This window comes from Nicotiana tabacum, chromosome 13 (assembly GCF_000715075.1).
Source record: "Nicotiana tabacum cultivar K326 chromosome 13, ASM71507v2, whole genome shotgun sequence".
In the NCBI taxonomy this organism is placed as follows: domain Eukaryota; kingdom Viridiplantae; phylum Streptophyta; class Magnoliopsida; order Solanales; family Solanaceae; genus Nicotiana; species Nicotiana tabacum.
This window is the reverse complement of record NC_134092.1, coordinates 28,659,319-28,671,915: the sequence shown is the minus strand read 5'-3', so window position 1 is coordinate 28,671,915 and position 12,597 is coordinate 28,659,319. Positions and strand designations below refer to the sequence as shown.

Sequence of the window (12,597 nt, the reverse complement as noted above, 5' to 3'; positions counted from 1 at the left end):
GATCAATCAATTAAATAATTAAGTGCAAGATTGAATAAATAAACTAATATGATAAATCAAGAAGTCAAAATCAATATCCGAATAACAATAGTCATGAAAGAACCACAACCCTAGAACGTGAAGTTTAGCTCCACGTAGACATGGTAGCCAAACAACAAATCATATAAAGAAACATAAAAATTACTAAGTTTGGTGGGAGAAAGATGAAACTTGATGAATTCCCGCCTCCACAGCTTTTTCGTGGCTTTTGCCCTATTCCCAATATGTTAGATAACCTAAAAGAGGCGTTTTTAGCTTATATATTGCGTACAAAAGTCGTGGGCCAAAGCTCTCCCATTCCTAGTCCAATTCGGCTTCAGGGATTGATGCTAAGGTGGATGCGACGCATCCACCTTGTCCTCCATTTCAATTTTTGCCTGCGAAGGCGGATGCGACGCATCCACCTTGTCCTCTATTTCTCAGCTTCGCATGCGATGGTGGATGCGACGCATCCAGCTTCACTTCTACTTCCCAGTTTCGCAAGCGATGGCGGACGCGATGGCACGACTTCACTGCTAAGGTTGCATGCAGGATGATGTTTTCCTAGGTTGGATGCGACGCATCCAACCCTTCTTCCTCTAGCTAAACCACCTTTTCTTCATATTTTGCACTCCGAACACCTTAAATCGTCACACATAACTTAATTAGTCATCAAACCAATAATTACACCATGTTGGGTGTTTGAAAGATTAAATAACATCAAAAAGTGGTTAAAGCATGAGTAAAGTAACATTAACACATATCGAAATATGCCAAACATCACTACCCCACACTTAAACCTTTGTTCGTCCTCGAACAAACCATCCTATAGTAGACGAAACAAAATTAAACTCTTATCGTTCAAAGCACACTACATCTATGACCATGATTATTTGCTACAATTAGGCTCTAGACTATGCATCAACACACTTCCCTTTTCTTAGGCCCTTCTTTAAACATATTCGAACAAAGACAACATGCTCATAACAATCCTAACCTCAAAAACCGACTCAATGTCACAATGCACTCATGGCTTGAACAACCAACATCATAGAGAAGTCTAATAACGTTACCTATCCCTCGTGAAACCATGTGCCCTCACAACAAAAGCAAAGAGAGTAGAATCAATCCACACATTCGAATCTCATGCTCACAAAGAAAATCGCTCACTCTCACAAAAAGAAGTCGCATGCATGCAGTTGGTACCATAGGCTTGCCCTTAATGTAAATCTCTACTAATGTAAGCTCGCTCGATCTAAAATCAATTAGGACTTTTTTCATGGTTGTAATGTGGGCTAAGGGACGGGTAGGATATATTTAAGGAATAGTGATTCACCCTCCTAAGCACTTTAACACATCATCAAATAACTTAAGCGCAAATTCTTCAACACCACTTCAATTTCACAAATAATATCACCCCAACAATATTTCCTCTTTCTTTAAGCACTACTTTAATTCATACCCACTAGCAAGAACAAGACAACAATTTATTCATTTATATTTTTCTTTCTTTTTTTTTTCCAGATTTTTCTCTTCTTTTTTTTTCTTTTAATTTCCGCTAGTGGTGTATTATTTTACAAAATAAGTGCACCCTTCTTTCTTTCATTGGTTCCACTCAAAAGTCACCCCACACTTAGTCCCTTCTTACTTCTTTCAGCGCTCATCTAACAATTAAAGTGCTTTAAGAGGTAAAAGGATCAAAACAATGTCAATTAAGAATAAAAAGGGTATAGGCTTGTAATGTGGGCACCAAATAAAAGGTCTACAGGCTCAAAAGGGCTAACTAGGGATAGATTTTATTTGTGATAAGCAATAAGCTCAAAAAGATCAAAGAAAGCCTAAAATCATTTTTCAAACCGAGCATCACCTAAAATTTCGCTTCAACTCACATACCAGGCAAGTTCTAGACACAAGTACATTACATGGACTACACAAAAACCTCACCACACATGGCACATGACTCATTAAGGACGGTTACATTCCGACTCTCAAGTAATGCAAGTATTCACGGAGCCACGAGATATTAAGCATTAAGCGCAAAGTGAACACAAGTCAAGAAAATGAGAAATAGGCGCCACAAAACATGCTATCCGTTTTAACAAGGCATCATCAATAGTTTCAGAGTGAGAAGGGAAGATATTACATATGTAAAAGCTTAAATATGCCAGTATCAAACAAGTCAAGGGCACCTAGGTTCATCATTCTTCCTCCTTTTATTCCCTACATTCCTACTCTACTCTAAAAAGAAAACAAAATTACCCGGTTCAAACTACATCCCATGGAAAAGAACCGAGGCACAAAGAAAAACCACAGGGGATTATTACTATCTACAAAGATACTTTTTTTTTTTTTTGAATAAATAAACTAATAGATAAACTGATAGTTACTCCATATAGATGAATTTACTGTTATTTTATGCCATTAATCCAGTGAATATATTAGTACATTCATCCATACATCAAACATAAATCACCCCCACCCCACACTTAGGGTTGTGCGTTGTCCCCAACGCATACAAACAAGGTAAAGTAGGGTGAGAAGGACTCCCTGAAGTCAAGGTGGAGGAGCATCTGCATCCATAGCATTCCTATCATCAACAACTGGTGCTGATTCTGTATCAGGTGTTACAGCAACCTCAATAGGCCTGTTGAGTGGAGCCTCGGTGACTATGGGAGGAACAGGAGTGGATGGTCCGGCAGTGGATGATGCAATCAGCTGGGAGATGTCTGTACCTGCACATTGAACCAGAGCTCTGAGGAGTAATGATATCTCCTTCATCATCGTGGCCTGCTCGGTCTGAACTCGGCTTAGATCCGCACGAGTCTGTCTCAACTCATCCCTGGTGGCACTCAACTCGACACGAGTCGCTATCAGCTCAGCCCTGTTCTCTTGCATATCTGCTTGCATATGCTCAAATAATTGTTGGACGGTGAGCTTAGAAGACCTTCCCTTGTTCGGCTCTAGAACATGAGTGACATCATATGGTCCTGGAGCTTTAGCCTCAATGTCATCATTCTCCTTGTCCCATAGTACTCCCCTCTCTGTTAAAAAAGCCGTTAGGGTATTAGCAAAGAACAGCCTCCACTTGTAATTCATCCTGGTTCGCTGCATTTGATCATGCATGATGGCTCCGAAGTTGAGTGGTATCCCCTCTAATAAAGCATATAATACGAGTGCGCGGTAACGAGGGACATCAGTTTTATGTTGGCATGGCAGCAGTCGGTTACAAATGAAATTTAGAGCCACACGTGCTAACGCACTCATGAATTCCTTTGCTATAGAGTGGTACTCCATACTCCCATGCTTCCATTCTGCATCCTTCCTGGTAGGGCATAGGACAGACTTAATGTGTGCATAATCTGGTGTTTTGCATATGGCGTCAAACCTGTCAGTGAGTGTGTGTGGCACCCTTAAGAAGTTATTCAGAGCTTCAGCTGACACATTAATATCTATCCCTCTCACTCGCACAATGTTTCCCCGTGCGTGACGCCAATTGGCGTAGAGCTCTCTAACAATGGTGAGGTTGGCTTTGCCATGACCTTTCAGAATGGGTCCCCATTTTTGCACCTCTCGAATTGACTGGAGAAACTCTGAGTACTTTGTCTTAAGTGGTCCGATGTTTATCGGCTTTTCCGGAATGTACTTCTTTGAAACCAATATCTTCTTATAGGCTCGGAATGCCTTCTCATTAACAAAGTATTTCTCCCAATCAACTCGGTCTATGGGTTCACCTTCGTCTTCATCACTCATGTTGATCTGTAGGTGGTCATTGTCCGAATCGGAATCGGATTCAGATTCTGTAGTAATCTTCTCCTTCCCTTTATCAGTTGGAGCACTCATTCTCGAAGCTTTTCTTTGGTATGTCACAGGCTCTCGTATCTCTATTCCTTTGCTCGGTGTAATACCCTTCTTCACTATCCTCCGGACCAATGTTTCCTCCTCCTCTTGCTCTGAATCATCACTTAACTGCCTAGGCAGCAGTTCCATTTCCTTCTCCGTCCGCTTCCTCTTTTTCTGTGGATTTGGACCGCCCGCTGCCCTTCCGGTAGGCTTTTTGGGCGGTTGTTTGTTACCATCTTTGTCTTGTTTCTTGGATGGTTTACTCGCTGCTGTCATTTTACGAATCTAAGTACCTGCAATGCAAAGAATTCAACAATTAGCAGATGAAACAGCGAAGTTCAGCCTGAAAGCAATTGCGACAGCTTGCAGACTTCAATTTATTTGTAAAGTCATGCCATTCACTCTTCATGGAATTGTAGCTCATGACTGTCAGCAAGTATGTGATAACTTTCTTCAAAAACTCAATTTCACATAGCCCCTCACTCGACCCCACACTTATTCTCAAGCATACACCAATGTTGCTCGGTTACTCAGACTTCACCGACGCCTAAATTTTTTCTCAGGGACAATTCGTCGAACATGTGGTATGCAACAAGTGTGCCTAGTTCATTCTATCAGTTGAGCAGTGACACTACCCTCCCAAAGTTGGACGAGATGAAGGGAATTATAGTTTATCATCTCTCAACCATTACAACTACCAAGAACGACAGCCCTAAAAATCTTGAAATTGCAAAACCTACTTGTTGCTACCACTGAAGGAGGGAGGAGAGACGAATTTGGAGAGAAACCAACGGAAGAACGAAGAGGATGATGCGTACCTGTCGCGTTTGATCTTATTGCGATACAATTTCGATGAGAGAATTCTGTTCTGCGTTCGTAGGCGTCGCCAAAACGAGACGAGTGGATGCGTCGCAAGAAACGTTTTTGTTCGAATAGGTTATCTTAAGATGTGTTAAAATATATATTATTTACCTGTGCGTGCGAGCTTTGACGCGACGCATCCCCTTGTCTTCCTTCAAAAATTTTGGGACGCGATACGGGCGCGATAGGCAGACTTCACTGCCTTGTCTGCCTTAAAAAATATTTTTTTTTTTTTTTTTGCTGAGGGGGACGCGACGCATCCGCCTCGTTTTCTTGAATAAAATCTATGTCCTACGAAAAAAAAAAAAAAAAAAACTAACTAACTTGGGTGGCCTCCCAAGAAGCGCCTGATTTAACGTCGCGGCACGACGCAGCATGTTCTTCATGCCTCCACTAAGTCCATTGTGGTCTTGTGACGTGCAATGTCACCACCCCAATAGTGTTTTACTCTTTGGCCATTTACCAAGAATGTCGTTTTGGACCCCTTTTCACACAATTCTATCGCACCATGAGGTTTCACACTAACCACTTCAAACGGACCCGACCATCGAGATTTAAGCTTTCCTGGAAAAAGCTTTAGCCTTGAATTAAACAGTAGAATTTGTTGACCTGGTTCAAACTCACGATGTTGGATATGCTTATCATGCCATCTTTTTGTCTTCTCTTTATACAATTTGGCATTTTCATACGCATGCAATCGAAACTCATCAAGCTCGTCGAGTTGTAGCAATCTCTTTTCACCGGCCAAGTCCATCTCCATATTTAGCTTTTTAATTGCCCAATAAGCTTTGTGTTCAAGCTCGACGGGCAGATGGCAGGCCTTCCCATAAACCAACCTGTACGGAGAAGTGCCTATGGGGGTCTTGTACGCAGTGCGATATGCCCATAATGCGTCATCCAGCTTCCCGGCCCAGTCCTTTCTATTCATACTTACTGTCTTTTCCAAAATCTGCTTGACCTCTCTGTTGGAAACTTCTACTTGACCACTCGTTTGGGGATGATAGGCAGTAGAAACTTTGTGCTTGACTCCGTATTTTGCAAGAATATTATTCAGCAGTTTGTTACAAAAGTGAGTTCCCCCGTCGCTTATCAACACTCTTGGGGTCCCAAAACGTGTGAAAATGTGCTTCTTTACAAAGCCTACCACAACTTTTGCGTCGTTAGTAGGAAGAGCTATGGCCTCTACCCACTTAGAAACATAGTCGACCGCCACCAAGATGTATCTGTGTCCGTTAGAATATGGGAATGGTCCCATAAAATCAATCCCCCAAACATCAAAAAGTTCTACCGCCAGTATATTTTGCAAGGGCATCTCGTGCTTCCTCGTGATAGTTCCAGTTCTTTGGCATCTATCACAATTTTTAACGAAGGCATGTGCATCCTTAAACAATTTTGGCCAATAAAAACCTGATTGTAGCACTTTTTGGGCGGTTCTATCCCCGCCGTGATGACCTCCATATGGTGACGCATGGCAGTCATGTAGTATAGCCTTCATCTCTTCCTCAGGAACACACCTTCTCACCAACTGATCTGCACACTGCCTATATAGGAACGGCTCATCCCACACGTAGAACCTTACATCATGTAGGAATCTTCTTCTATTGTCAGCTGTCCACTCTAGTGGCGTTACCCCACTTGCGATAAAATTCACATAATCTGCATACCATGGGGCTTCACCTGAGGTGATTGCCAATATTTGCTCATCCGAAAATGTTTCTTTAATTGACCCTCCTTCAGCTACATGGTTCCGGCTCTCTAATCTGGATAAATGATCGGCCACTTGATTTTCTGTCCCTTTTCGATCTCGGATCTCTAAGTCAAATTCTTGCAAGAGGAGGACCCAACGAATCAGCCTCGGCTTGGCGTCTTTCTTTTCAAATAGGTATCTGATAGCTGAATGATCTGTGTAGACGATGACTTTGGTTCCCACTAGATAGGATCTGAACTTGTCAAACGCCCACACCACTGCAAGCAACTCCTTTTCAGTCACTGTATAATTCATCTGAGCTGGATTCATAGTTTTGCTTGCATAATAAATGGAGTGAAAGATTTTATCCCTCCTTTGCCCCAACACCGCTCCAATTGCTATGTCACTTGCATCGCACATCAACTCAAATGGTTGTGCCCAATCGGGGCCAATGATAATTGGTGCAGTCACCAATCTTCCCTTCAGCTCCTCAAATGCTTTCAGACATGCATTATCAAACTTGAAGGTAACGTCTTTCTCTAGAAGCCTGCACAAAGGGGAAGAAATTTTCGAAAAATCTTTAATGAAACGACGATAAAAACCTGCATGACCCAAGAAACTGCGAATGCCTTTTATGGATGTCGGCGGGGGCAATTTTTCGATCGTCTCCACCTTTGCTTTATCCACCTGTAGACCATCTTTTGAAACCTTGTGCCCCAAAACTATACCTTCACGTACCATGAAATGGCACTTTTCCCAGTTTAGCACCAAGTTCGTCTCTTCACACCTAGCTAGCACTTTATCAAGGTTCATCAAACAACTATCAAAAGAACATCCAAACACAGAAAAATCGTCCATGAATACTTCTACATATCTTTCAACCATGTCAGTGAAAATAGCCATCATACACCTTTGAAAAGTCGCAGGTGCATTACAAAGACCGAAGGGCATTCTCTTGAACGCATACGTGCCATAAGGACATGTAAATGTAGTTTTCTCTTGGTCTTCTGGGGCTATAGCAATCTGATTATACCCCGAATAACCGTCCAGGAAACAGTAGTATTCCTGGCCAGCTAATCTATCAAGCATTTGGTCAATAAAAGGCAGGGGAAAGTGGTCTTTCCGGGTGGCATTGTTTAGTTTTCTGTAATCTATGCAAATTCTCCATCCAGTTACAGTTCTTGTTGGAATTAAGTCATTATTTTCATTAACTACTACGGTTATCCCCCTTTCTTCGGCACACATTGAACGGGGCTTACCCATTTACTATCAGAGATTGGAAATACAATACCTGCATCAAGCCACTTAATCACTTCTTTCCTTACCACTTCTTTCATGATTGGATTTAGTCGGCGTTGGTGTTCTACACTCGGTTTGTGTCCGTCCTCCATGAGGATTTTGTGCATGCAGAAAGCTGGACTAACGCCTTTAATGTCAGACATTGTCCACCCAATTGCTCGCTTGTGCTCACGTAGCACCCTTAATAGCTTTTCTTCCTGTAATTTAGACAAGTGAGCAGAAATAATAACAGGTAAAGTGTCAGAACTTCCCAAATAAGCATATTGAAGGTGAGGGGGTAGGGGTTTAAGTTCCAAATTTGGAGCTTTTTCAATTGACGGCTTTTGTGGGGGGCCACTTGGCCTATTCAGGGGCTCAAACGGGATTATTCCTTGCATGTAACCACATGATGTATCTAGGATTCCCTTTATCTCCTCAACCTCATCATCCATCTCCAAGCTATCAAATAGCATGATTGCTTTTTCTAAACAGTCGCCTAGATATACGCTCGTGTTAAGAAGTTTCTCATCCACCTCTACCACAGATATCATAGAGAGCTCCTCATAGTGGCGGGGGAGTTGGATTGCTTTGTAGACATTGAAGACTGCCTCCTCGTTGTCCACTCTCATAATCATTTTCCCTTCTCTCACTTTAATTATTGCATCGCCAGTAGCCAAGAGAGGTCGTCCCAATATGATTGGAACTTGTTCATCAGCCTCGAAGTCTAGAATAATGAAGTCAGCTGGGAAGATGAATTTTCCAATTTGCAGCAGCACATCTTCAATCACTCCTTCAGGGTAGGCTATGGACCTATCAGCTAATTGCAACATCACGGTGGTTGGTCTCGGAGCTCCCAGACCTAATTGCTTAAACAAGGATAACGGCATCAGATTTATGCTTGCACCCAAATCACACAGAGCACGTCCCACGTTAATATTACCGATTTGTACTGGAATAGTGAAGCTGCCAGGGTCCTTAAGCTTTTGGGGAAGCTTGTTTTGGACCCTTGATGTGCACTCCTCAGTAAGTGCAACCGTCTCGAACTCAGTCAATTTCCTCTTATGAGCCACTATGTCTTTTATGTACTTAGCGTACTTTGGAATTTCACGAAGTACATCCACTAATGGAATATTTAATTGAACCTGACTCAACATGGAGAGAAATTTGTTGAACATGCGATCGTCATTCCTTTTCTGCAATCTTTGGGGGAAAGGTGGTGGTGGCCTTGTAACCTCCATTCGCTCTGAACTTGCATCATCTTCCTTTGACTCTTGTGTTGCCTTAGGTGTCAACTCCCCCCAGGTGTAGGTTTTTCTTTTATCTTCCTTGGCGCTTCCTCTAGTTCCCTCCCGTTTCTAAGTGTAACTGCATTAATTTGAGGGTTCTTCTCTGTATCACTGGGAAGTGAGCCTGTAGGTCTAGTATTTTGGTTTGCTGCTAACTGCCCCATTTGCCTCTCAAGATTTCTGAAATCGGTCCTGAGCTGTTGATTGTCTAGTAACAACTTTTTCAGCAAGTCATTCGTACTTTCTTCCATTTGTTGGGGTGGCTTCTGAGGTTGAGTAAAATTCCCTTGAGGCCTATACTGATTCTGTTGACTCCCGCCCCATGAGAAGTTAGGATGATTCCTCCAGTTTGGGTTGTAAGTGTTTCCATATTGCGCATGTTGATTCATAGGACCTCTGTTTTGTTGTCCCACATAGTATATAGATTCAGGATTCGTGGGGCACATGTCAATCATATGACTGTCTCCGCATAGTTCGCAACAAATAGACATCTGCTGTACATGTTGCATTTGTTGTGTTGTCATTCTATTCATCTGATTTGCCAATTTTGCTATATCGGCTCTCATGGCGGAAAAGTCATCCAGCTCAATCAAACCGGCGGCCTTCTGTTTAATTACCCTTCGTGAATCCCCCTCTCCTTGCCAATTATGGTCATTAGCAGTGAAATTATTTAGCAGGAGTTGTATTTCACTATACGGTCTTGCCATGCAACTACCCCCACAAGCTGAGTCAAGATTCATCTTTGATGCTTCATCTAACCCATCAACAAAAGTGTGACCCAATACCTCATCAGTTTGACAATGATGCGGGCAGTCTCTGAGTAGTTTCTTGTATCTTTCCCAAGCTTGACGAAGTGTCTCGCCATCCCGTTGTTGGAACCCAAGAATTTGGCTCCTCAACGACTTTGTCTTCTTAGTTGGGAAAAACTTGATCAGGAATTTCCTTGCTAGATCATCCCAAGTGTGGATAGAGTTCGCGGGCTCCTTTTGCAACCATTCTTTAGCTTCCCCCAACAGTGAAAAAGGGAATAGTGTCAGCCTGACATAGTCCTTGGAGACGTTCGGATAATTGTAAGTGTCCGTGATTTCCAAGAAGTTCTGAATATGCCTCTGCGGGTCCTCATGAGATAGACCCACATATTGTCCTGTGGACTGAATCAGCTGTACCATGTACTGTTTGAGTTCAAAATGCCCAGTGATATCAGGCTTCACAATAGCCTGAGTCATATTCGCAAGATTGGGCCTTGCGGCTTCGATTACCGGACGCTCTTCATTGCCTGCCATATCTATTGGCTGTGGTTGGATTGCGATGTCCAAATCTCTTTCTATTCTCGTTCTAGCTTCGTGTTCTCTTCTCACTCTATGTAATGTTCGTTCGATTTCTGGATCAAGAGGAATGAGGTTGTTTGCACTTCTACTCCTCTGCATTCGAGAGTAAACCCTGCGTTGACACAAACCAGGCAAACTGAAAATTAAAACTTGAAAACAAATATCTAATAAAAGCTTAACTTAGTCACGTAGCTAATTTCTAAGTCCCCGGCAACGGCGCCAAAAACTTGTTGCGACCAAACACACTCACGCAAGTATACGCGGTCGTCAAGTAATAAAGTGACTAAAAGTCGGATGTCGAACCCACGAGGACTTATGATTAACTATTAACTAAATTAGACTATCCCAATTATCTAAATAAGAATTAAATCTAAAAATATTTTATTCTAACTAATTAAATAAGAAAAATATAAATAATAAACTTTGAACAGAGGAAGAGCAGATTTTAATGATATCAATGTAATTAAAACGATCTAGGGTTATGGGCTATCTAACAATCCTATTGTATTCTTCAATTGAATTGACCGACTAATTTATCTAGCTTATTGGTTGACAGGGTTAATATTGCTCATAAGAATCTGTCGAGTTCTTACTCGCCTATTCCAGCTAACTTAACGCCTATATGTCTATGGAGTGAGAATCAACAAGAACGCATTTATAATTCCTGTAAATCAACCAAGCAAGGCAATTAGGTATATGTCTATCCTAACCACGAATCCATTCCCCGATGCCCGAGTTCAAGAACTTGCCCTACTCAATCCTATATGCAATATAGAATTCCCACTTTCGAGTTCAATTCTAGATTCGTAGATAATATTCAATTGGTGATCAATCAATTAAATAATTAAGTGCAAGATTGAATAAATAAACTAATATGATAAATCAAGAAGTCAAAATCAATATCCGAATAACAATAGTCATGAAAGAACCACAACCCTAGAACGTGAAGTTTAGCTCCACGTAGACATGGTAGCCAAACAACAAATCATATAAAGAAACATAAAAATTACTAAGTTTGGTGGGAGAAAGATGAAACTTGATGAATTCCCGCCTCCACAGCTTTTTCGTGGCTTTTGCCCTATTCCCAATATGTTAGATAACCTAAAAGAGGCGTTTTTAGCTTATATATTGCGTACAAAAGTCGTGGGCCAAAGCTCTCCCATTCCTAGTCCAATTCGGCTTCAGGGATTGATGCTAAGGTGGATGCGACGCATCCACCTTGTCCTCCATTTCAATTTTTGCCTGCGAAGGCGGATGCGACGCATCCACCTTGTCCTCTATTTCTCAGCTTCGCATGCGATGGTGGATGCGACGCATCCAGCTTCACTTCTACTTCCCAGTTTCGCAAGCGATGGCGGACGCGATGGCACGACTTCACTGCTAAGGTTGCATGCAGGATGATGTTTTCCTAGGTTGGATGCGACGCATCCAACCCTTCTTCCTCTAGCTAAACCACCTTTTCTTCATATTTTGCACTCCGAACACCTTAAATCGTCACACATAACTTAATTAGTCATCAAACCAATAATTACACCATGTTGGGTGTTTTAAAGATTAAATAACATCAAAAAGTGGTTAAAGCATGAGTAAAGTAACATTAACACATATCGAAATATGCCAAACATCAGATTACATTGAAATTTCGTACTCAGTCATATTTATTCATTGCATATCATATCTCAGACTCCGTTGCTATTTATTGTTGTATCATATCATCATTTTTGGGCTAGTTTCACGACATTGTGAGCCCGAGAGAGAGAGAGAGAGACTGGAGAGATTGATGACTGAGTGAGGCCGAGGGCCTGATTGAGAGTGACAGTTATGGTATCGGGTTGCACGTCGCCACATATTTGTTGATTTATGCCTGGATCTGGCTTATTATAGCGCTTGGGCTGAAGGAGCCCCTCTGGAGTCTGTACACACCCCCAGTGAGCGCAGTTGATTATATTGAGGGATGGATCTTCCCTGGACATGGATCTTGTCCGAATCATTTATACTTGGGGATGGATCTTGCACTGGGCTAGATTGGCCTTATACAGTATTGAGTGACTGACTGTCAGTCGAGGTATATATATATATATATGGGATGGATCTTCCCTGGGCTAGATTGGCCATATACAGTACTGAGTGATTGAGTATTCTGAGAGTGTGAGTACACGAAACTTTAAGTGTGGTGCATCGCATACAGCATGTGCATTGGCATGTAGATGTAGAGAGGTCATTCTCCTCATATCATTCATAGTTTGATCTATTTTACTTGAATTGAGTTTAACTGTTGAACTTAAAAGTATGCCTACAT

At 41.9% G+C, this 12,597-nt stretch overlaps 1 protein-coding gene across 1 annotated transcript in view; it reads right to left on the bottom strand.

Annotated features, from left to right (window-relative positions):
* Window positions 1–7,147, bottom strand: part of LOC142168050 (uncharacterized) — a 34,022-nt gene extending 26,875 nt beyond the window's left edge. The window contains exons 1-3 of the mRNA XM_075228704.1: window positions 6,728–7,147; window positions 6,217–6,334; window positions 5,183–6,081 (exon numbers count right to left, since the gene is read on the bottom strand). Coding sequence (XP_075084805.1) covers window positions 5,183–6,081; window positions 6,217–6,334; window positions 6,728–7,147 — 1,437 coding nt within the window. The remainder of the gene's footprint in view (window positions 1–5,182; window positions 6,082–6,216; window positions 6,335–6,727) is intronic.
* Between the last annotated feature and the right edge of the window lie 5,450 nt (window positions 7,148–12,597).